Raw genomic sequence first — 24,871 nt, 5'->3', positions numbered from 1 at the left:
GCCACTGTTTGTGCTTGGGCCACCCCTGTCTTAGGAAGGTGTGTCAGATCTTTTATCCACCCCTGAATTGGCAGAGTGGCCTTAACTATAACTTCAGCCGTTTGCATTATCGGCTCTACTGCCTGTAATGCAGAGTAGGCAGCCAATAGCTGTTTTTCCAATCATACTCTTTCTTCTGCTCCATGCCAGACCTGAGACCAGAAACCAATGGGGGTCTGAACAGAACTCTGGCATTGCCACAGGCCCCAACCAAAGCCGTCAGGAGTGATGTGAACGTCCAACTCAGCTGGGAGGGTAGGCTCCCCAATGCCTGGGCTTGTTTAACTGCCAGTTTTGCCTGTTGGAAAGCGTCCTGTTCTGTTTTCCCCCAATCCCGTAGCTGCCCCATTTTTGTGAGCCTGTACAGTGGCCTTAGCAGCTGTGCTAAGCAAGGTATAAAGGAACGCCAGTTACCCAATATACCTAGAAACTCTTGCAGCTGCTTTGGTGTTGTAGGGACTGGGAATGCCTGAACCTCATCTATGACAGCACTGGGTAGCACTTTGGTCTTTCCTGACCAAACCACCCCCAGGAATTTTACGGACAGGCCCAGACCTTGCACCTTTTGGGGATTTATAGACTATCTTCTCTGTTTTAAATAGGCGGCTAATGAACCTACCACCTGTCCTGCTGCCTCTGGTGAGTCGGATGTCAACAGGAGATCTTCAATATAATTATATAAGTTAACATCATCAGGTTTTTTCAGATTAGCCAGGTCACACGCCACTAGATTATGACAATATGTTGGTGAATGCACGTCCCCCAGTGGCAGGACCTGACAGGTCCACTGCCTGTCTCCCCACGTAAATGCAAATTGATCTTGCGATTCCTCAGCAATTGGGATACTGAAGAACGCATTTGCTAAATCTAGGACTCAACGATAGGTTTTTATCTTCCTACTCAGTGTGTCCATTAGTGAGGCAATATCGGGTATGGCCGCATGAATAGGCAGCGTGACCTTATTTAATTCTCTGTAATCCACTGTCATTCTCCATGTGCCATCTGACTTTCGCACTGGCCGTATGGGGGAACTATATGGGCTGTGTGCAGGTCTTACAATGCCCACTTTTTCCAATTCGTGTGCTAAACCCAATATTTCATCCTGCCCACCCAGGAGTTTATACTGCATTACATTAGTATTGCGGCGCAGTTTCAGCACGCAAATAGGCCCATGTTTTGCGTGGCCTCTTAATATTGCCTGCACTGCCCGGATACTGATACATCTCTGTCAAAATCTGAGCTCTCCCACAGTTGTTTGGAGAGCCAGACCCATAGAATATCTATGCCCAGAATGTATTCCTGGACTGCAGCAATAGGCACTTTATACTCCCAGGGTGGGAGATGCCCAACCCCCAACTTCAACCATGTTTGGGTGACAGGAATAGTCTGTCCCCAAAAGCACCAATCATCACTCTGTCTCCATTAAATTTAGTTGGATCTCTGTAGGTAAATGATGTTTCTGCTCCAGTGCCCACTAATGCCATAATACCTCTCTGAATATATTTTCAGGACCAATAAATTGTCAATTCTACATAGGGCCTCTGGTCCCTTCTGGAGGCCCTTGGGGGACTAACATCCCTTGTCACGCCATGAATTCTGCTGCACCATATTCTTTTGCTTTTGGCGGCTCAGACATCGTGGCCCTGAGGCAGCTTTTTTTTCCTCTTAAGAACAATGAAATCTTGTTGTTGGTATTCTCTCTATAACCCTTATCCTTGGTTTCTTAGGGTAGATTCTGAAATTTTTGATTGTCCTTTAGTTGTCTCCAAAGCTGGAGAAGGACATGATTGGACCGGCAGTCAATCTTAGCAAATTGGAACCCAGTCCAAATTAAATCATTAAACATTTGTTTTTGGGAGACCCTTATGGGTCTCAATTGAGGAGCTCAAGTAGCTGACATCTTGGTTTTAGTCACTGGCAGGACCTCAGCTTCTAATGTCCAAATATTGTGCCTAGTCCGCAGGTGTTCTATTTCTCCTAGGTCGGCCACTAACTGGGCAGCCGGCTGGGCTACCACTTCTGAGGCCACCAGGGAATTCAGTACAGAGACCAAAGTACCGTACAAATGAGAGGGAGCTTGCTGTAGAATTTAGTCTCTCATCCCTTCTGAGAATTTGATCATATCAGGGCCGTCAAATGTGTCTTCAGAAATTGCTTTCCTTACGCCTAGTTCGCAGATATAATTTTGAAGATCCTCCATGGAGGACCATATCCCTATACATAGAGGTATATCAGACTTATTCGGCCATACCATACAGCAGGCCTCCATTAACCATTCTATTATAGAATGGTTTTTCATTAAGATATTGATTACTCACATATAACCTCTGCCTGAGAGCAGAGTGGACAGTCATGGTGGCCAACTTGGCTATTTCCGAGCCATTCACCAAAACACTTTCTGCCCCAGAATCCCACAGTCTTAATAACCAAGCCCGCACACTTTCTCTAGGCTTCTGCCAAATTCGTTGTACTAAAACCATCAATTCCGTTGCCGTGGGTGGCCGGGCTGTTATGTACAAATGAGTCTGGGCAGGGGGCCACCCATCAGTCAGCACCCCTACCAGTCTATCCTGTATTTTCCTTGTTTTCTGAGTTACAACAGGACAAACCTCTAGTGGATCTGTTGAAATCGGAGATTTGAGACCTAATTTAGAGTTTTTATTTTCTTGATCAACTGAGTTTGTTGATTCAGGAGTCTGGTCAGTGGTTTTTGAAATGTTACAAACTTGACCTATTGGAAGATGCAGAATTGGCTTCTTCCCTGCTAATGTGCCAAGTTCTTGCACTAACTTTTCAATATGGTCTTTCAAAAATTGGTTTTCATTTTCTAAATTATTATTCCTCATTTCAGCGTGAATTAAAGCATTTAATAGTGGACATGCCACTGTGGAGGCAGCTAATTGTCTTTCTTTGGTGTTCAGTGTATCTTTTCTAAGTCCCTGAAAGTAATCTGCCATGCGATATGGGGAGATACTTCCCATAACACGTGGGGGACCCCATTTTTCAATGATAACTGCTAGTTCATAATAGGGAGATCCCACAAATCCTGGGATCTGCCCTGGAGTCATTTTATCTAAGGGGTTGGCGTTCTCCCACCTAGCCCATTTATAGATATTCCATAGAAAGAACATTGTGTAAATTCCAGTATATTTGGCCTGGCTGGCTCTCCAAGTTAGTCAATGAATATAAAGATGTTGTAATTATGAAAGAAACAAGAAAGTTTGGCTAAGCTAACAAAAAGAGGATAGAATGCTTACCGGCATCCTGAGCTCACTGTAAAACTCCTTAGGAGGGATCTCCAGAAGAAATCCTTTCCCTCTGGTAGTCAGCTCTTAAATGTGTCTAAGGAGAGGTGGAGCCAGGGCATTATTACTCAAATAATCATGCTGTTATACCGTTCCAGTACGGGGAGAAATTTAGCTGTTTGTCTTTGTTAGAAATATATCTGGTAAGTTACAATTCTAAGTTTAGATCCTCTGATCTGTAAAATAATTTTTTTTTTTTTTTTAATTTTTCAATTCCCAAGTTTCTTTTCTCTTTTTCTGTTTGACTTTTAACAAGTATTTATTGAATCCTTAAGGAAAACTGTAAGACACTCTGTGGGTTATAACTGAGTTATATTAAATAACAAGGAAAGTAGGCTGGATAATAGAATTAAATATCAAGCAGCCTTTTGGATATTAATTATGCTTACAGATATATTTTATTTTCCCCTCATTTTGGGTCACAGTTTGATTTGAATTTCTCTACTAAATTTTGTAAATTTTTCATTAGATGATTGATTTGATGTTTTCAGCTTGTCTTCCACATCACAAAATATGGAGGCAGACTCTTTTTTAAGTTCTAACAATGTCTACTAAAACAAATTGTCTAAGACATCTTTTATTTGCTTAAAAAGAGGAGCAAAACAGACTCGAATAAAATAACTAATAACAAATAACAAAATAATTCACATATAGATCTCTTGGGAAAAGTGATCGGTGATGGTAAAGAAATATGTAGCTACAGTCATTTCTGTTGCCTCAAATCTCTCCCTTTCATTCTTACTACTTCTTCTTTACTACATCTTTACTATGTTTTGGATTACTTTCCTCATGTGTTATCTAACACTTTTTCTCATGCCTATTCTGATTTTTCCCATTAGGAATCATGTTTCCAATTTTTTAATCTATTTGTGTTATTTTATTATATGTTTTTGGAATTCATCACTTCTTCCTGTGAATTTTCTCTCATTTTCATTGAAGTTCTGTTAACATTGATTATTTAATGATACTAAGATTACCTCATTAGCCCCCATCTTCTGGTCAAATCTCTTCACCATTAGATTTAATAGGGTTATGTTTAGGAAGATAAGAGTTTTAACAGAAAAACTGGGGAAGAAATGTTGAAAAACCAATGTTATCCTTCAGAAATCAGGGGAAAGTATTTAGTACGATCTGTTTCTCCATTAGAAAAATACATACAAAGGCACACTTTAAACTTGTTTTAATTTTAAACAGGAAGAAATAAAGCAGGTGGTAACTTCATTGCTTGCCAAGCAGTCAGTTAAGATACGTGAATTTTTCTCATTCCAACACTGTCAATACAGAGAAGTATGACAATATGCTGGAGATACAGTTCGTTTTATTACCCTTTTACTAGACTTATAAGCAAGCTATCATTTCCTTTCTTTTATTCATTTTATGTTATAACGATCTATATTCTTTCCAGAACTGACTCAAACCCTTTAAAATCTTTTGTTTCCTTGTAGGTAGTCTTAATTCCTTAGGATATTTCCATGGGCCATTCAGGATGACATAATTCCTTTCCTCCTGAATTCCCTGAGCTTACAAAAGAGGCTAACATCTCCACCCTTTTTAAGTGCAGAAACAGGTAGTTACTTTGAGTGGGAGCAGCAACTGGAATGAGGTTGGAAGACCTGAAGTCATTGTCGATTGGTGCATGGTCAGTGCATGGATGATGGGAAATAAGAGATACTGCTAGAGGAAAGGGGTGATGAGGAGGAAAATCTTTCTTTCCAATGGTTCTCTCCCATGGCCTACTGCACCTTTTGTCCAACACTGAACACCTTTGGGAACAGGGACCATTTCTATGCCCTTCTTCCTCTTTCTCAGGGACACAGAAGATCCAGGTAGTATAGCAGTTTGTCAGCAATGCATTTCTTGCAGAGAAGAGAAGGTTAGAAGCAGCTTTCTTGGTGGAAGAAGGATATGGAATGAGGGGAGAGGATCTTGTACTGCCAGGGAATATGTATTCTGAGGGAGACTGAGACAGATCTGAAAAGTAGGAGAGTGGACTCTCTCCATTCTCAGAGTCTCACAAGTCCTGCCTGCACTTTTCAGGTCCCACAATGAAACAATACTCTCTTTCCCAGAACTATCTGTATTCAAGGTCTCTTAGGCACCATTTGTAGTTCTTTTTTTTTCTCAGTCTCTGTTCTCTTATGTTGAACCTAACAAGGTCAGTTTTCCTGTACACTAAGGAAGGACTTCATCACTGTTAAGTAAATTAGCCACACTGGCAGCTTGCAAGACAAATCTTTTGGAAGTTTGCAAGGTTAACTTATTGATGAATCAGTCTGATCCTGACTCAGAAACCTCAGCACTATTATGTTGCCTTGATCCTTGCATTTGAATGGAGGCTGCTATTCTTTAACATCAAATGAATATGCAAATTGTGGAAATGTATGAAGAAACACTTGTTTTAATGAACTGGAATAAAGAGGTGTAAATATCAACCTCTTGTAAAGTCTTCCATTTTACTGTTATTTATCTTATCATTTTTATTCCCAAAATGTCACAGAAAAAAAAAAAAAAAAAAAAAAAAGATGGAAGGAGAAATAGCTCTTCTCTCAATCTGCACAAAATACTGAACTCAGTAGAAGTTATTTGTGGAGGTACTTATGAAGTTGAAAAGGATTTAAAAATTTTGTGATATTATTTAATGACAGCTGAAATGCACTCACCAGTGCTGAGTATGGGGACAGGATTATTTCCCTAGTCCTGCTCACCACTCCATTCCTGATACAAGCCAGGATGCCCTTGGCCTTCTTGGCCACCTGGCACACTGCTGGCTCTTATTCAGCTGACTGTCCATCAGTACTCCAAAGTACCTTTCCATCAGGCAGCTTTCCATCCACTCCTCCCCAAACCAGTAGGGTTGTCTGTGGTTGTTTTGACCAGAACACAGGACCTGACACTTGGCCTATTGAAACTCATGCAGTTTACCCTTCCCCGACTGGATTTAACTCCATTGACCACAGCTCTTTGGTCCTGGCCTGCCAGCCAGTGTTTCACCCAGCGGAGTGTATGCCCATCCAAATCATATCTCCTCCAAGAGGATGTTGTGGGGGACAGTGTCAAAGGCTTTACTGAAGTTCAGGTTGGCTGCATCCTCCATCCACTAGGTGGGTCACCTTGTCATAGAATGAAATCAGGTTTGTCAAACGGGGTCTACCATAATGATGCCTTAGTATTTCCGGGTTATTTCTAGAGTAATAGAAATCCACAGGGTTAGAAATCATGTTAGAGTTTCTTTTTAATTGTTAGGTAACTTACCACCCACTCACGGTCCCCAAAGGACATTCTATATTCAAAAGTTGGCAATCTATCCTGAGTAGCATCTTTGAATAACTTGTTTTGCATGTAGAATAGCCACCTGGCATCCCTGGATGTACAGACAATTGGATAATTCAGCAAAAGAGAAAGGGGTGGATGCAGATGATGCTAGTGTAAGGTAGATGCTCTTCAGAGAAATTAAATGTGTCAGGTTCCATGTTTCAGGTTAGTAGTAGGAAAGTGGGAGCTAAATAATTTGATGGGCCTCTGAAGTCACCAGTGTATAATGTTCCCTTGAAAGTCTAAGTTTACTAAGATCATCAGTCTCCTTTTGAACTTGTAGACCTTTACAAACAATATTTCAGGGTTCATTTGACCTACCACATGCAGGCCATGCCTGGCAGGATTAGCACTGTGCTGATTTTCACTTTCCTTAAAATACAGAACAAATAGTTCATTTATTGAGCAAAGAAGCAAACTGTTTTCCTTTGGCTGTTTCTCCTGCTGCCCAGTGAAGCTCTTCTGTACTGAAATAAATATTAAACAGAAATCCCAATAGAAGAAAACATTTTCTTGATAAACCTGCGCATTTAGTCAAACTACCTCAGATGCTTAAATCTGTTGCTAATTTGTTCATTCTCAGTTAGACTTCAGTGGCATTGCTTTATTAGTGATGCATCTTTTATTCGTCCATCTATTTGCGGTTGGTGGATTTTAACAGTTTCAAGACCACAAGCTATATGTATAAAATAATAGTAGCATAATTGAAAAAGAAAAAAGAAAAAGAAAAGTAAGAGGACTATTGGCTCAGAAAACCACATTTGTCAAACATAAAGAGGTTAAGGGGCAGGCCACTATTGTGTTTCCTACGTCTTCTAGTGAAGATAGATTCCCCTGGGAATGTGCTGGTTATGGTAACTGTAATGGTTAGCAGCGTTGTTGGATTGCCTTGACGTAGAAAAGTGAACCTATATTTGTGAGGTGGTACCTCAGCCAGTCTCTAGCTCCTTGGTTTCATTCCAGAGTTCTGTCTGCTGTGAAGCCCCTCGTCTGGTATATCTGATTTTCCTGGTTATATTCTGGGTATAGATTTCCATGAGGTAATCAACGAATACTCTCCTTTTTTTATAAGTAGCATCTCTTGGATATTGTGGATATTGTTCTCCTGAAATGAAGAATGTGAGATTTCTCAGCATTTGATATTTTTTTCTGAAGAACAAGTAAAAGAAACAAACTACTCAGAAATTTTTTTCTAAGACTACAAAAGTCATACACATCACAGAAAAAAAAGAATCTGAGAAGACATCTAGTTCTGTTCTTGCGCTCCAAAGCTATACACCATGTCAAGTTTGCCAGATGTTTCCTTAACCTCTTACTAAAAAATCTTCAGTGATGAAAATAGGAACTTGTCCCAGGTGTTATTTATGCCTGCTTGAAAGGCTGGAAGAAAGATTTATTGTTCAAATGATTTTCTCAGTTTTCAATCTACGTCTTCTAATTTAAGCCTCCGCTTTTTTTTTATCTGTAGTAACAGTGAGCTGTTACTTTCATTAGAAACGGCTAATTTCTTTCATTAGATTGATATAAATTTTAAAAACACTTTTAAATTCTGATAAAATCTATTTTTGACCCCTGCAAGGTTATTTTTAATAACAGTTTGAAATGGAACAAATAGAAAGATTATAGAAAAGTACACAGCCTTGAATTCAGCAGTGCAGATAATGGAGAATTCCTCAAGATTGCTATGTTCCAAATAATCTTTTTCCCTCCTTCTCTTGTCCCTGCAGGTGTATCAGTAGTGAACAGTGCATATTCTCACAAGGGTTAAAAAAAAAAAAAAAAAAAAAAAACCAAATATACCCTATGACTTTTGAAAGAGAATGGGCTTGTAGAAAAAAACATTAGTGAGAGGTCTCTACACAAGCTCTCTCTCTCCCCATACTGCTTTTCCTCCTATTAACTCATGGTTGAATGAAAAGTTCATTCCGTCTCAGAGGAGATTAACTATATTACTCTATTAGACAATTTGGAAGGACTGTTTATTTTGACACTATTTTATCTTGTTGCAGGATACAACTGTTATGTGTGTGCATGCATATGATGATAATTTGAAGCTTCTGCATTTCTGTGGATGCTTGTCAGATACATGGTTGCCCAAATTACAGGCTACTTAGCTCAAAATTTATTGAAATAGAAACCAATAATGTAGGCAGCCTAGTCCATATCTATCACCTTCATTTCAATCATGTACAATATGCTAGTTAGAGGAACGGAATGTGTAATAGAATCCATTATATCAGATTTGTGTTAACAGAGGATTCCCAACAAATCCCTGCAATTTTCTGTTGGACAGAGTCTACCTTGAAAATCTTCTACAAGACCCATCCAAAGTAGTTCCAGCAAATGAGGGGGTCAGTCTGCATATTTCTGGGAAGGCTGAGGAAATTTTACATTGATGACTCCATACTGCAAGCTGTTTTCCAGAGGAAGCTATTTTTCTTGACTTGTATTGAAATTTGGTTATACGATAGGACATAAATGCAAGATTACCTATTGATGTAAATGGCACTTAAGAATCTTTGGAACGTATCTGGGACAATATCATAGAATCATAGAATCACTCAGGTTGGAAAAGACTTAGAAAAGAATCACAACATAACCATACAACCCTAAGAACCCTCCGTAAAATTATGTCTCTGAGCACCACATCCAAACAGTTTTTGAACACAACCAGGGATAGTGACTCAACCACCTCCCTGGGGAGCCTAGTCCAGTGCTTAATAACCCTTTCTTTAAAGAAGTTCTTTCTGATATCCAACCTAAACTTACCTGGCACAACTTAAGGCTGTTTCCCCTTGTCCTGTCACCTGTCACCATTGAGAAGAGACTAACCCCGCTCTTGCTGCAAGATATTGGAACCTTTCAGATATTGGAAGAGAGCAATAAGGTCTCCCTTCAGCCTCCTCTTCTCCATACTGAACAGCCCCAGTTCCTTCAGTTGCTCCTTGTAGGGCATATTCTCCAAGCCCTTCACAAGTCTTGTTGCCCTTCTTTGGACCTGCTCCAAGGCACATCAATGTCCTTTCTGTATTGAGGTGGCCAAAACTGAACACAGTACTCGAGGTGAGGCATCACCAGTGCCCAATACAGGGTCAGGGTTACTTCCCGAGTCCTGCTCACCACACCATTCCTGATACAAGCCAGGATGCCCTTGGCCTTCTTGGCCACCTGGGCACATTACTGGCTCTTATTCTGCCAGCCATCCAACAGTACACCAAGGTATCTTTCCATCAGGCAGCTTTCTAACCACTATTCCTCAAGCCTGTAGGATTGCCTGTGGTTTGGTTGTAACCAAAATGCAGGACCCGACACTTGGCCTATTGAAACTCATACAGTTAACTCTGGCCCATTGATTCAGTCTATGCAGGTCCCTCTGTCGTGCCTTTTTCCCCTCAGGCAGATCAATACTACTTCCCAACTTGGTGTCGTCTGCAAACTTACTGAGGGTGCACTCAATCCCCTCATCAAGATCGTTAATAAAGATGTTGAATACCCCTGGAGGACACTGTTTGTGACCAATGCCAACTGGATTTAACTCCATTGACCACAACTCTTTGGGCCTGGCCTGCCAGCCAGTGTTTCACCCAGTGGAGTGTATGCCCATCCAAACCATGGACAGCTTGCTTCTCCATGAGAATGTCGTGTGGGACAGTGTCAAAGGCTTTACTGAAGTCCAGGTAGACCACACTGACAGCCTTATCTTCATCCACCTAAGCGGGTCACCTTGTCATAGAATGAAATCAGGTTTGTCAAACAGGGTCTACCATTCATAAGCCCATGCTGACTGGGCCTTATCCCCTGGCTGACTTCTACTTGGTTCATGATGTTTCCCAAGATTATCTGTTCCATAACCTTCCCCGTACCAAGGTGACACTTATAGGTCTGTAGCTACTAGGATCATCTTTCTGGCTGTTTTTGAAGATGGGTGTCACGTTTGCTCTAGTCCACTGGGACATCCCTGTTTTGCCAGGATTGCTGAAGAATGATGGAGAGTGGTTTGGCAACCACATCTGCCAACTCCCTCAGCACTCTAGCGTGCAGTCCACCTGGTCCCATGGAGTTGTGAGCATCCAGCTTTTGGAGCAGGTCCAAAACCATCTCATAGTGGATCATGCAGGGCCTATTCTGTTTCCCATCCCTATCTAGCAGTGCAAGGGGCTGTGTGCCCTGGAAGGAACTAGTTTACTATTAACGACTGAGGTAAGGAAGGCATTATGTACCTCAACCTTATCCTGATCCTTGGTTACTGTGTTGCCGCTGTGCTTGTAAAAATGTGTTGCTATTACTGAAAGGCACCATCCACCACCTCACTGTGATAACATCCCCTATTTGGTCTTCATAAACATTCAGCAAATGTTAATGAATGTCGGTAGGTACAATTTTTTCCACATGGAGGAATTCAGTTGTACTCTTTTGTGCACTTCTGTATCAAATGCTATTTTGTTATACCTTCTCTTTGCTATCATCTCTTGCATGGCAAAAGAAATGCAACATAATATTGTTTGGAAAGTTTAACCTCTCCTACCAACATTTGCCTCTGATGTTGTGGGCCAACACAGCAAAGTAGGAAGCATTACTTTTGGAGTTTGAAGAGTTAATCATGCAACAGTCTCCCTCCCCTTGGTAGAAAGTGAGGGAAGGGGGGTGGGGGAGCATGGGGTGGAAGGAAGAAGCAAAAACCTGATTGAGATAGGAGACACTGATTTATTAAAAGGAATGTGAGATAATACAGAATAATTAAGAGTAATAAATCAAAACAAACAAAAAATAAAACAGGCGGAGAGAGAGAATATCAATCCAAATATTTATCAGCAGGCTCTCCACCACTCACCTCCTGGAAAGAGACCAGAGAGCTTTTCCCCTGTCACTCAGAATTGGAAGACTCCTGGAAAATGCAATACATCCTAGTATATCTTTCTTTGGACTGTCACATGTATCTTCCCTTTGTAAACTCAGAACTCGTGTGAGACTGCTAGAAATAAACAAGAAACACTGCACCACAGTGCATTGTGTTTTCTGCACCCAACAGACTGTCACATGATATTATGATACGGAATACTGATAAAACCAGCCTTTGTACTCTGCAGTACAGAACTATTTTGGCATTTTTGTTTGTACGTTTATGTAAAAAACTTGTGATCTGTACCTTGTTAACTAATAATCTCTTATACAATAATGAAATTCTCAAAATATTTGATTGTATGCTTACCATAACGTGTTCAAATATGAGTGTGTTAAGGTAAATGTTTTGAAATGAGATTTTCAAAGAAATCTGAGAATTAGATATTCAAATTCCATTATATCTTCTACAGAAAAAGGGGAAGGAACTTTCTTAGACCTCAACAGCTCAACAGTTCTCTGCTATCTGTAGATAGAAATGCCTTCTGTACATTTTTGCTATCAGTTCTGGCATCTCATCTGTGATCTGAATCTACTGACTAAAGCTGCAGAAAAGTAATTCCAGAAATAAACTGGGCAGTGTTTGTAGTGAGGCAATAAATTAATGATATGAGTTTTTAAAGGGCATTGAGCAGGAGGAGTGAAGAATCACACAAGAGTTGGAAAAGACCTCTGGAGATAATCTAGTAAACCCCCTTTCTAAAGCATGTTCCCTACAGCAGGTTACACAGTAACTTCCTGTGTTCCAGTTTATGTCCCTTATCCCCTTGTTCTGTCCTTGAGCCCCACTGAAAAAAAAAAATGTGGCACCATTTCTTGACACACGCTCGTTAAATATTTATAAGAAATCCTGGTAAGATCTCCTCTCAGTCTTCTCTTCTTCAGTCTCAGCAGTCCCAGGTCTATCCACCTTTCCACATAAGAAAAATGCTCCAGGCCCCTAATTATTTTTGTAACCTTTGTCTGGTCTCTCTCCAGCACTTCCCTGTCTTTCTTGAACTGGGGAACCCAGAACTGGACACAGCACTCCAGATGTGGCCTCACCAGGGTAGAGTAGATGAGGTTAACCTCCCTTGACTGTGCTCTTTTGGCCATGCTCTTTTTACAAGAGGCATTGGCACAGCTGAAACAAATTAATAAAACCTGGAAAAAATATTGATGTTCAAAAATAGATTTTCAGTTCAGATTAGCTGTAGTATCTGTATTTCTTTATATTAGATATGAGCCAATGTTCCAAACTGGATTATAGTTCAACTTGAAAAATTCACAAGGGTTTGGAAATGCAGTGATTGGTCAGGTTGGTCACCTTCTAGAACCAATTAATTCTGAATATTGTAAAGTCTTTGTTGGCATGGTTCTGATGTGTATGATGTAGCTTGTTTTTTAAAGTGTTCCTTAAAATGCTATATATGACAATCAGGTTGCCAGTAAGTCATGGATCATGTATTTGAGATGAATAGGTTGAAAGGAAGAATACTTCTGGCAAATGAAAATTTCAGAAATATAAATAGTCAGTACTGAGGCAATATTATTTCATAAACAAAAATCCACACTGATAAATACTACCTGGTAGAGAATTTCATGGATAACAGAAAAACCAGGCTACTTGTGAGGCGTTCTTATTAATATGTAAAAAACTCATAGGTGCTTAGAGCTCTGGCATCTGGCTTCAAACTTAAAATTCTTGTTACAAACGTAAAAGTATTTCAATGGGTTACATTTGAATCAAATGTAATAGTAAGAAATAAATGGTGCTGTATCCTACTATGGTTTCCTACAAAGCATCTCCCTCTTCCTTTCCCAAAAGACAGTGCACATCATTTTACCTACTAAGGGCTGCATCTTGAGCTATTTCTGTTTCTGTGTGTACATTTGTGGGGCCAACCTGGTGACAACTTATATCTATTCCAACATTGTCATTGTTGTTTCCAGTGAACTGAAGTCGATATTCAGCTCCATACACAGCTCCATGGTCATAATCTGCTGATTTTCATGAATTAGCTGATTGAGACATTCTTCATTTTGTAACGTGACAACAGTGCATGGTCATCTGGGACATGGCTTGTCTTTCATGTCATTGTTGTCACTGCTGAAATGCACCATCCACCACCTCACTGTGCTCATGTCCACTGTTTGGTCTCCATAAACATTCATCAAACATCACTGAATGTCAATGGGTCCTTTTCTGTATGAAGAAATTCAAACTCTACATCTCTGCTTCAGACATACTCCCATGTCAGACACCATTTTATCAGACTACTCCTCTGCTGGTATTTGTTGCAAGGCAACAAAATGCAACAGAATATTGGTAGTCAACATAATAAAAATAGGAGGCATTACTTTTGGAGAAGCCTTACAGTCACAGATATATGGCTTGAAAACACTACTGGTCTTGATTTACAATGCATTATATCTGTTTATCTATATAGAATACACATTTCCATAACATACATTATATTTTTTAAAATTTTGATTGCTTCATTTTTGAAGGACCCATTGCCTTGAGAGGTGTTGGCAATACCGCGGCACATATGAAGCCTTAAGATGATGAAGCTGCTGGGGAAAATAAGAAAGGGCAATGGGGAAATATTTAAAAGGAATAAAAGAGTTGTTCTTTAAGGAGGTGACAAGACTAGCTGCCCAGCTGAAGTGCCTCTACACCAATGCATGCAGCTTGGAAAATAAATAGGAGGAGCTGGAAGCTACTGTGCTACTAGAGAACTACGGTATAGTTGCCATCACTGAAATTTGGTGGGATGATTCCCATGACTGTAGAGTAGCTATTGGCAGTTACAAGCTGTTTAGAATTGACAGGCAAGTAAGGAGGAGGTGTTGCTATCTACTTTGAGAAAGGAATAGAATGTGAAGAGCTGTCGCTAAAGAATAGTCATGAGCAAGTTGAAAGCCAATGGATCACAGATAGAGACTGAGGTGGCAAAGGGAGACTTGTGATTGGTGTCTAATACAGGCCATCTGACTGACCAGATCAGTCAGAGCTTGTCGATGAGGCCTTCTATCTCCAGGTACAGGAGGCATTGTGACTGCAAGCACTCATCCTTCTGGCAGACTTCAATCAGCCATATATCTGCTTGAAAAGTAGCATGGAAACCTGTAGGCAATCCAAGAGGTTCCTGGAATACACTGAGGATAACTTCCTGAGTCAAATAATTGAAGGGCCCACCAGGGGGGATGGAAATGGACCTGCTGTTCACCAAAGCGAATGATCAATTGATTGGTAATCAGGATAGGAGGCTGTCTGGGCTGTAGTGACCATGCCATAACTGAGTTCAAACTCCAGAAGGATATGAGACAGGCAAAGAGTAGAATTAGGATGCTAAATTTCAGGAAAGTTAACATCCAGCTCTTCAGGGAGGAGTCAACAAAACCCCCTGAAAACTGTCCTCACACGCAAAGGTACCTGTTGGAGCATGTTAAGAGAAGAGCCACAAAAATGATCCAAGAGATGGAACACCTCTCCTATGAGGACAGACTGAAATATCTGGCGCTGTTCAGACCGGAGAAGAGAAGGCTCCGAGGTGACCTCATAGCATCCTTTCAGTACCTGAAGGAAGCTACAAAAAAAAAAGAGGACAGACTCTTTACCAGGGTCTGTGGTGATAGAACAATAGGAAATGGTTTCAAGCTCAAAGAGGGTAGATTTAGGTTGGCTATAAGGAAAAAGTATTTTACAGCAAGGGTAGTGAGGCACTGAAACAAGTTGCCTAGAGATGTGGTTGATGCCCTGTCCCAGGAGACTGTCAAGACAAGGCTGGGTCAAGCCCTGAACAACCTGATTTAGCAATGCACATCCCTGTTCACTGCAGGGGAGCTGGAGTAGGTAACCTTTAAATGTCCCTTCCAACTCTAAGGATTCTATTCTTTGTGTTACTTTAGAAGACCAAGTTCCTATGTGCTTGTTCATTAACTTTCATCTTTTAACATTCCTAGACTTACAATAAAAATTCAAACTTATTTAAACTTGAGTATTAATTTTTCATAAATGAGTTTATTAGACTAGTGATTTGGTCTAAAAAGACTGTGAGCATCTACTAATGATCCATTCACAAATGTTGAGATAAAAAATAAATCTTCCTCGGATTAGCATCCCATTACTAAGACAGTATAAATGGGTCTTTGGTGTAAAACATAATCTTTTCCTTATATTCCCTCCCAACTTCCCACTATGTCATCATCAGAAGTAATAGAGGTTTTCAACCCTTGATTTGTAATAGTTAACCTTTTTGCAGTGGAAAACATCAGGGCTCTCTGTTCTACTCATTCCAAGTTTCCATCTTGGAGCATCAATTGTATAATTTCAGCAATTTTTTTCAGTGAATATTTGTGAATACCTTCCTTTTAATCAGTGTTCACTACTTTTCTGCTCTGCTTGCATTCAACAAATTAGGACAAGGCTGTTGAATGGGTTCTCAGTTCTTAGACTTTCCTTAAGGAGTAAAACCAAAGCAGTATGTTGACTTTTTTTTTTGGCCTGTTAATCTGGGATGGTTTTCTATTTTTAATTAGCTGCTCAAATGTATTTGTCACAAACATTTTGTAGAATTCTGTTATCACTTTCTTTCTAAACCACAGAGAAATTCAAGAGATACACATTTTTAGATATTCTTGTACTGGATCATTACATGCATAACTTTAATTAGCAATGTATAGTGGACACATACGTTGTATGTTTGAGGCAAATGCCAGATTTCCCTGAGAAATTCTCAGGGAAATTCCTGCTGATATCAATATGGGTTTTGTCTGAGTAAAAATTTTGTAATTTGGCTTTTTGTTTTACAGGATGGGAATTATCTTTTTTTACTCTGATCACTCATTTGGCCTCCAAGTACCTTGGCTAGCTTGATTTTCAATAAATGTCTGGAAGCTGTTATGGTACACTTCCAGCATTGTAGGATTCATATTTATCCTTATATGGATATTTGGACTTCTTCAAGTCATCACAGCTATTTCTAGCTCATTGTCCTAACTGTAGAACTCTTCCCATTTTCAGACAAAGAATTGATTCTGAATCCCGCTGTTTTTACAGCAGAGAGTTGGACTTTTCCTTTACATCCATGTATATATAATCAAAATTTAGTTCAAATATCTCTAGATCTGTATTATAAAGTATTGTTTCATTAGGTATTCTCATAAAAAAAAATGTATAGATACCTGCATTCCAGGAGGTCCTGTAGTCTCTTTCTTCAAGGGTAAGATAACTTGGCAGATTCAGAGAAAACAGATAAACTGTTCTGATCCAGATGTAGGTGCGCAAAAAGCAGTTAAAGGATGTTGAAATGGTTACTAGGAAAATTAAACATAACTTGACCAAATGTGAACACTTAAAGAAAAACTGACAATAGAAAAGAATTGCTATAGTGATACCTGAACGTCATTAATTGTGATGTTGATTTTTATGTGAAGCATAAGTAGTGCAAAAGGACTCCATGATGTTAAGTGATACTTGCACTTTCAAAGCAGAGATCTACTGAATGTAGATCAATTGGTACCTTTCCTTGCTTTCTTCTTGAATATCTTTTATTAATCTGAATAGTATATGAAATTTGAAGTGTAAAACAAGCTACAGTGCTAGAATTTACTTTAGATTTGTTCGGTATACTGCCATAATATATATAATTTAAATATAAATATAATATATAATATTTTATATATATAGTATAATATATATATAATACCAAATATACCTAGTAGCATTTCAGAGTCATACTTGTACTTGAATGTTAGAGAAAAACTTCCTGCAAGCCTACCACATTACCAGATTCCCAGGGATTGGTAGAAAGCAAACATCATTCATGGGACTGCCTTTTAAGGCAGATATACAAATGATCTCTTCATAGAGGAAAAAAAGACATGGAAATGCTAATTTAAGACAGTTATTTAAATGTCAGTGTGTTCACATACCTGTTCTACATGTCAGGACCAGTCAACGATCAAGATGAATAATGTATTGGATCAGTGTCTATGAATTAGGGTGCAACAGAGAATGCTTGAGATGGTAGTTAAGATGTTGCAGTTAAGAGAATGAACAGTGCATATATCCCCCAAGAGGACTTCTAAATTTCCAAGCAACCCCTGTCCTGTTACCCATCAGGATTATTATTATTTTTTTTCCAAAGTACCCTTATTCTCTTGTTTCAGATTTATGAAAAAATATTACCTTTTTTTACTAGGCTGATAAACATATAAAAAAATTACAGTAAGAGTAGTTTACATGACCAATGATACAGATCTGAAATGTATGTGATTGGGGTAGTCACGGTCAGAAGGGGATACAGCAGTGTAAGTTTTTTAACCATGATACACTGGCATTTCAGAAAGGGCTCTGAGCAGTGGGTATTTTTCCCACATAATCTTTGAAATCATTCAGTGCACTTCAGCTTTCCTCACTTAGCTTGCATCCCAGACTTTAGCTTTTAACATTTAGATATGCTTAGACTATATTTTGAATGGCATGAGACCATATTCTTCTCAGCTTTTTCTTTATCTTGTTTTGTGCAGACTCCCTACCTATACCCTTTATTCTTCCCAAATTTTATATTGAAAGGACACTGTCCTTTTTTTTTCCTTCACTCTGCATCCCATAACGTATCCCACAGCACTAGGTAGTGATTCTCCTAGTCCAAAAGGAGATGTGGAACTGATTCATCTATATGATTTAATTGTGAATAAGTCATCTGGAGTAATTTTCTTTTTTCTTGTCTTGTACCACTCAGTGGCTTTTCAGGGAGGTGAATTTTTTTCTACCTCCTGAGTCACACCTTCTTTAGTCAGCAGGGGTCACTACAGTGATGAAGTCATTCAAGACTCAAAGGAATAATAGACAGCAAATAATTATGAAAAGCTTTCATAACAACAACTAACAACAACAACTACTTAAAGGTAAAATTGCCTAATTTGCTAATTACGATCAATAAGCTTTACAGGTAAGACAATTATAGGCAATGGCTACTACAAAGAGTAAAAAAATAAAAGAAGAGAAAAAAATAGAAAACAAGGAAAGACAGACAGACATATACAAACACAGCAAAGCAGAGCAGTTCACTGTTCCCTGATACAGTGATGTCTTGGTTTCAGGTGCTGATGTTCAGTAGAGATGGGTCATAGGAGGTTGTGTTGTTCAGTTGACAGTGACTAAATACTTACAGTCTGAAGTGGCTGAGCTACTTTTGGAGTGACAGCGCCTGGTTTTGGGATCTCAGCAGGACCTCCTTTATTCCTGCCTTCCAGGCCTTGCAAATTTAAGTCAGCAGACAAGAAGCAGCAGGGAGAGGCCAGCTTTTATGTCTTCACAGGATGAAAAAGTATCATATTTCTATTTCCTGTATCAAGCTGGTCTGATTTGCTTCTGTGCCAATCTTCAGCCAATAAACACTCCTGGGCCCTCCCTTTCAAAGGCAAACAATTCTAAACAGATGCTTCCAAATGTAAAATTGTCTACATAGTGATTTTGTTTACCTCATGTTGATTTGAGGTACTCCTTACCAGTCTTAGACATTTCCTGATCATAATGTTCATTCTATTTATCTATTTATCTATTTATTTATTTATTTATTTATTTCTGTTTTAGGAGCATCCCAGACCAGAGTATGAAACCAAAGTGCTGCAGAAAAAGCTGAAAAACAAAAACATGAAAATAGAAAATACAAATGAAGTAAGTTGCAGCTTACCTTTTCTCTTACTCAACAGCCCAGGCTGTCTCCGGTCTTAACCTCTTTAATGATCTACTCTGCCTTGGTTAGCACCACATCTAGTAACACCTCACTTCTTGTTAGTCTGTCCAATACCAGGTCAAGGAAGCTATTCTCAACATGGATTTCTTGCAGCTTGCCATGTTGCTTTCCTACCAGATATCTGGATGGTTGAAATCACACATCAGGATGTGAGCCTGTAGATGTAATGCCTCTTGTAGCAGAAGGCGGCTTTCTTTGTCAACAATCTCCCCTTGACCAGACAACCCATTACCACCACATGTCCTTTATTGGTCTAGTCCCTAATTTTAACCCACAAATGTACCAGTGCTTTTCACTTCAGAAGATCCTGAAAAGTTAGACATTAAATGTGATGAGTATTGAATACTAGAATAGACATTCCACCTGATTTTTTGAGGTTTAATCCTTTATTTCTCTGCCTTTGAATAGCTGTATGTTTTACTCATTGCAAGACTCGGTAGCTTTTGCATGGTTTCTTGATATTAAGGCATAAGCTTCCATGAGATCTCTGGCTCAGTACTTTCATCTTTTTGGATAGAAGCCAGGGTATAAGACTTTATCATATTAGTAATGAACATCCCCTAGTATTGGGCTTTTCATCAAAGTAGAGGTCTCTCTGCAGTTAAAGATTTCCTCATTTCATGTGAATACACAGATGCCTGTGAAGTCTCAGTTTCATTGTATCTTCATTCACTGTTATGCCACGACATAGATCTCAATGAATTTGTAGCCTAAACATTTTTTGATAACTAGTATAATTAAGACATTTATTTTGCACATAACTGGTAAGCAGCTGTAATTTGCTGTATGCTCTGTCAACAGTTTATGGGCTGTTTTGGCTTGGTTTTGTGACTATTGGAATGGAAGAATCAATGGACCCACACCTCTGGGAAAGGGAAAAGGGTAGGGAGATGGGCCTAAAAACAAAACAGCGGAAACCATCTGCAGAGAAATAGATTAACTTACTAAATATGGTATTAGAATGCAAGATAACACACCATAATACTATATAATAACAATTGAAGCTAATAAATACAATGAAAGTGTTAGAAAACCAAAGGCCTTACTCTAAGTAAGCTGAGGCAATATGGCTAGGAGCACAGACATGCTGGAAGGTTGGAAAAAAGAGGGATGTCTTATGATCTACGAACAGTTTTATCTTTCCCTCTGAAGAGGAAACAAACAGAACTATGCAAAGTCCTCTGGGTTATGTAGTTTTTCTCTTCTGAGAACCAGATACCTAGAACTATCCACAGAACCAGAGTATTAATGCTTTTAACTCCCAGTGCACTATATGATGTTATGATGCAAAATACAGATAAAAAAATCATGAAACCATGACAGCTTTTACACTAGTGACTAAAACTTCTAATTACTTACCTAAAATGAAATCAGAAGCCTACAGTTCAGCAGCTGATGCTTTCTGGACTACAAATGAAGCTAAAATTATGCTTTTGAGAATACTGAATTAGAGCTTACTTAGATGCATATTCCTATGATATTACTTGTGTTTTTCCAGCATGTTTGTCCCTCTATTCTGGTGTGGATGTGACTAGTTTTACAGCAAGAAATTGAGTTTTTGTGGAAATCTCACGTTCAGTACAATTTCATTCAGTGTCCTGAGTATAGATACAATTATGAGCTTTATCTAACTGAAGCCTAAGCTGCTTATTTACAAAAGTGATGCAGATCTTACTATTAAAGTGAGTGGATGCCTTGCTCCAGTTTTGGAGGAGATGGTTCAACATATATACCCAGAACAAGATTAAGACACCAAATGAGTCCAAATGTTTACCAACTAGTTTATTACAGGTTCTAAGCAGTTAAGGAATGCAGGGAAGATGGGGAAGTCAGCAATCAGGAATCCTAGTAAACAGGTTATGAAGTAGAGACAGACACAATTAGGAGTCCAGTGATATCGTGCTGGTTTGTAGGGGGCTGCAGGCTGATCAGTGATGTCCTGTTTTCCTGTACGGCTGCAGTTCAGTGGAGGGGGCACCCACCACTACCTCTGAACTTCATTTCTTTTTTTTAATCTTCATTTTGCTCACATGCATCTCTGGTTGCTCAAGGCAATGGCCTCCCCCCCAACTGGGGGAGGGGAGTCAGCAGTTGATCATGCAACAATCACATCCACTACCTGGTGGGCTGGCGGGCACATGCGCTAACTCCATAGCAATCATTTTCTCCAAAATAAGTAATAAAGTCTGCAGTTACTGACTTACTATCATATTGTGTCCAGTGAAAGACTATAACAGGTTACAGATTTATAGTGAAGTCTCAGATTAAATAATAAGATTCCTGAAGTCTGCTGGATTTTGATTTAATGCCAATGCTTGAATAAGGAAAACTAGAGTATTTTCCCTTTCCTGTGTCTGGTTACAAACTCCTGTATCTGAGTATATTTTTTACCTTCCATTGACCATACCTATAGGAAAAATTTTATGCTATTCATCTCCAAGGTTAAAAGAGAAGCCTAGATTTGGGACAAATTTACATAAATAGGCTGTGGAAACAACATTAAATTAAGATAGTTGCCAAGATGATTTTGAGATTATATTAATGCATGCAGCAATTGTGTCTGCATTTTTAAATACATTTACATTAAATTTCTTTGGGTATCTACTCCCTGAAAAGCTGAAGAAGCCAGCTGAAACTGCTCAACTTTTTTAGCTATTGTCACACTTAATTGAAAAAACACTTGCCTGCTGATCTGTTAATTTTTATGATACACTTGATTTAGAAATAGGATGCCAAGCTGTTTAGAAGATCTTTCACACTGTGGTAATTCATGAAATAGATAAACTTGAGTTCTTAATCGATCATTCAAATAATTTTTATCCTATTGATGTCACCTGGGAATCATACAAGCAAATTTAATGAAAGAGGACTTAGTTTGTAATGTAAAACATTTGTAGTCTCAGAGAGATTCAGTAATATGAATTAAAATGGAATTTTATCTTTTATAACACAACTGTTAGAAATTCAACCCTCCATGTAATTTCCTTGTATTCTTAAAGTTCCATGGAATAAAAACTAGAAAAATCAAAAGGAAACTTCTACAGTTGTTTGATACCAATGTAGAAGAATAGTTCTTTATTTTACTGCTGTCTTTAGTCTAACTCTCAAATTTAGCTGAAAATCTATGATTAATTTACTCTCTTGTTTGAAGACTCCACCTGACTGACATGGTACCATATAATTCCAATCCTTCCCACTCTCTTCCCAAACAACAATAAAGAAAATCATCATAGGTTAGAAGTGGAAAAATTTCTTTAACATCTACCCAGAATCTTTTCTAATTCATAGACCAGTTGTCATCTTTCCTTTGTGTAAAAGATTTCAGTGTCTTAGGCAAAGCATAGAAAACTTCCTGGATCAAGCATTACACTTTTATGCCTAATTTGGGCCTCATTTTCATGTTCCGTGTTTGGCTTTCTTATTGAGATGAATCATCTGAAAAATAGGTCAGACCTCATTTCATAAAGCAATTCAAATAACATCTTAAAAGTGTTGATACATTTCCTGTGTTTCAAATAGATTTTTCAAAATTAACCTACTTCTTCCCTTCCTTTCTACTTTCCATTACTGTGGTCTGTATCTCCTATCATAGTCCTTTCTATTCTTTTTCCTCCTTCCTCCCAAGTATTTCTTCTACTCTATCTCTAAATATCTGTCTTTATTTCTCCATGCTTTGTATCTCATGTTTTCCTCATCAATTCTGTCTCATTTTCCTCAGTAAGAGGAAATATAGCAAGGTACAGTGGCCAAGCTGCTAAAGGAAGAAGAGACCCCATGTTTACTTATGGAATAGTTGCTAATGGTTTGAGGTTCAGGAACATCCTGTTAGAATTTTTCACTCTAGAGCTGAAATTTTCAGTATTGATTGTTCTGATAAACTGAATGTTCAAGCAATTTAAATGACAAAATAAGGGAATCTTTCAAAGATACAGAAAAATAAATTTCTTTTTTTCTGGCAATTGTACATCAATGGAAAGGAATGAAAGATCCTTATTAAAGGATTGCCTTATTCAAAACTGCAAATGAGAATTGCAGTAAAAGTACCAAACGTTTCTCATAGAAGAAATCCATTCTACTTGGGAATTCCTTAAAAGGGCTTAGTTAATTTCTGCCTACAGATTCAAGGCGTAAGTACTTTAAAGAGATCAACAATGTAACAAAATTTAAAAAAAAAAAAATCTGATTTACATATTCATAACTGATCTGCTCATGAATAAGCAAAATTGCTTCTGATAGATTCTTGACAACACAAGAAAAGTATTCACAGGTAAACCAATAGTCAGACACATACAGATGAGTTGAACTCATCCAGCTGGTAAAGGGGATCTTCAGCTGTACAACAACCTAAGGAATAAGCCAGGTCCAAAAGATACTCTTGCTTCTTTGGCTGGCCCTTATATGAACCCAGGATGGCTCCACCCTGGGTCCACCCCTTCTGGTCACATGGGGAGCACAGATGCAAACAATTTGCCTGTGCTCCCTAGGCCAGCAACACCCCTTCACCAGGTGCTCAATCACCAGTTGAAGTTGTGACCTAACAACTCCCTACAATAATACATCATAATTTTGAAATTTCAGGTTTAAGATATTTCAAAATACACTGTGTAAGGAAAGAGTCTTTTTATGTTTGAATTTTTTGTGGGACAATTATTCTGACATTAATTTTACACTTTTTGTCCTGGTGCATGCAACGCATATATAAAGGTATCAGCAAAGAAGTTTTACCAGGCTTTTTGAGGTAATGGATCTGGGACAATGATCAGATATGCTACCTTATCAATCCTCCCACACAGTTGTTAACATACAAAAAAGGTGTTTTATTTATTGGAGATTATTATTTATTGTAGCTGTTTCATTACTTATGCTTTTCTGGAAGGTAACTTACAAATACTATGCAAAACATCATTTCATGAAAGGATATATTTTATCTTGACAAAACGGATTCTGAATAACATGAAAATTAAAGCCAATACGATCTTCTTGGGTAATATTTTGAGGGCAAAATTATCAAATATAGAAATGTGGAATATGTGACCCTTAACTTATAGATAAAGCAAACAAAACAATTTCAAATAACTCTTATTTTTATTAACTTTAATAAAAAGGAAGTTATTGCTATTGTTTTCTTTTCTCTGGATCTTTTGTCAATTAACTGGCAACATGGCAAACTGTAGTGTTCTTAAGGAAATATAATTTCAAGCTTGTGAGTTATAGTACTGGATATCATGAAGATCACAACAAAACTAGAGGAATTGCTTCATGTGTACTTCTTGAAATGGCCTGCTATTCTCAAAGCAATATTGACAGCAAATATGCTGCATGTGATAAATATTAACCTATAAATATTGTTCCTTACAGGAATAAGATAAACTTAGAGAAACAAAGGAATCAATTAGTAAATTATGCTGTACTGAAGAACTTTGAGAGATGAAGTATGTTTTCTGTGTTTTCCATGTCTTTTAAAAGAGCAACACAGAATTGTTTTTTCCCAAAGTTTATAAAGTTTATGAAGTTTACAACCCAGTTAGCAAAGGAACAAACTGATTTTAGGATTTTTCTAGACATGAG

At 38.5% G+C, this 24,871-nt stretch overlaps 1 protein-coding gene and 1 pseudogene across 1 annotated transcript in view; one reads left to right on the top strand and one right to left on the bottom strand.

Annotated features, from left to right (window-relative positions):
- Nucleotides 1-24,871, top strand: part of ANO2 (anoctamin 2) — a 196,664-nt gene that overhangs the window by 88,787 nt on the left and 83,006 nt on the right. The window contains exon 14 of the mRNA XM_090139455.1: nucleotides 19,141-19,224. Within this exon, the coding sequence (XP_089995581.1) occupies nucleotides 19,141-19,224 (84 nt within the window). The remainder of the gene's footprint in view (nucleotides 1-19,140; nucleotides 19,225-24,871) is intronic.
- On the bottom strand, nucleotides 1,906-3,170 carry LOC149919747 (uncharacterized; annotated as a pseudogene).

Source organism: Phasianus colchicus, chromosome 1 (assembly GCF_987193195.1).
Source record: "Phasianus colchicus chromosome 1, bPhaCol1.hap1.1, whole genome shotgun sequence".
Taxonomy (NCBI): domain Eukaryota; kingdom Metazoa; phylum Chordata; class Aves; order Galliformes; family Phasianidae; genus Phasianus; species Phasianus colchicus.
This window is presented reverse-complemented; position numbering and strand designations above follow the sequence as displayed.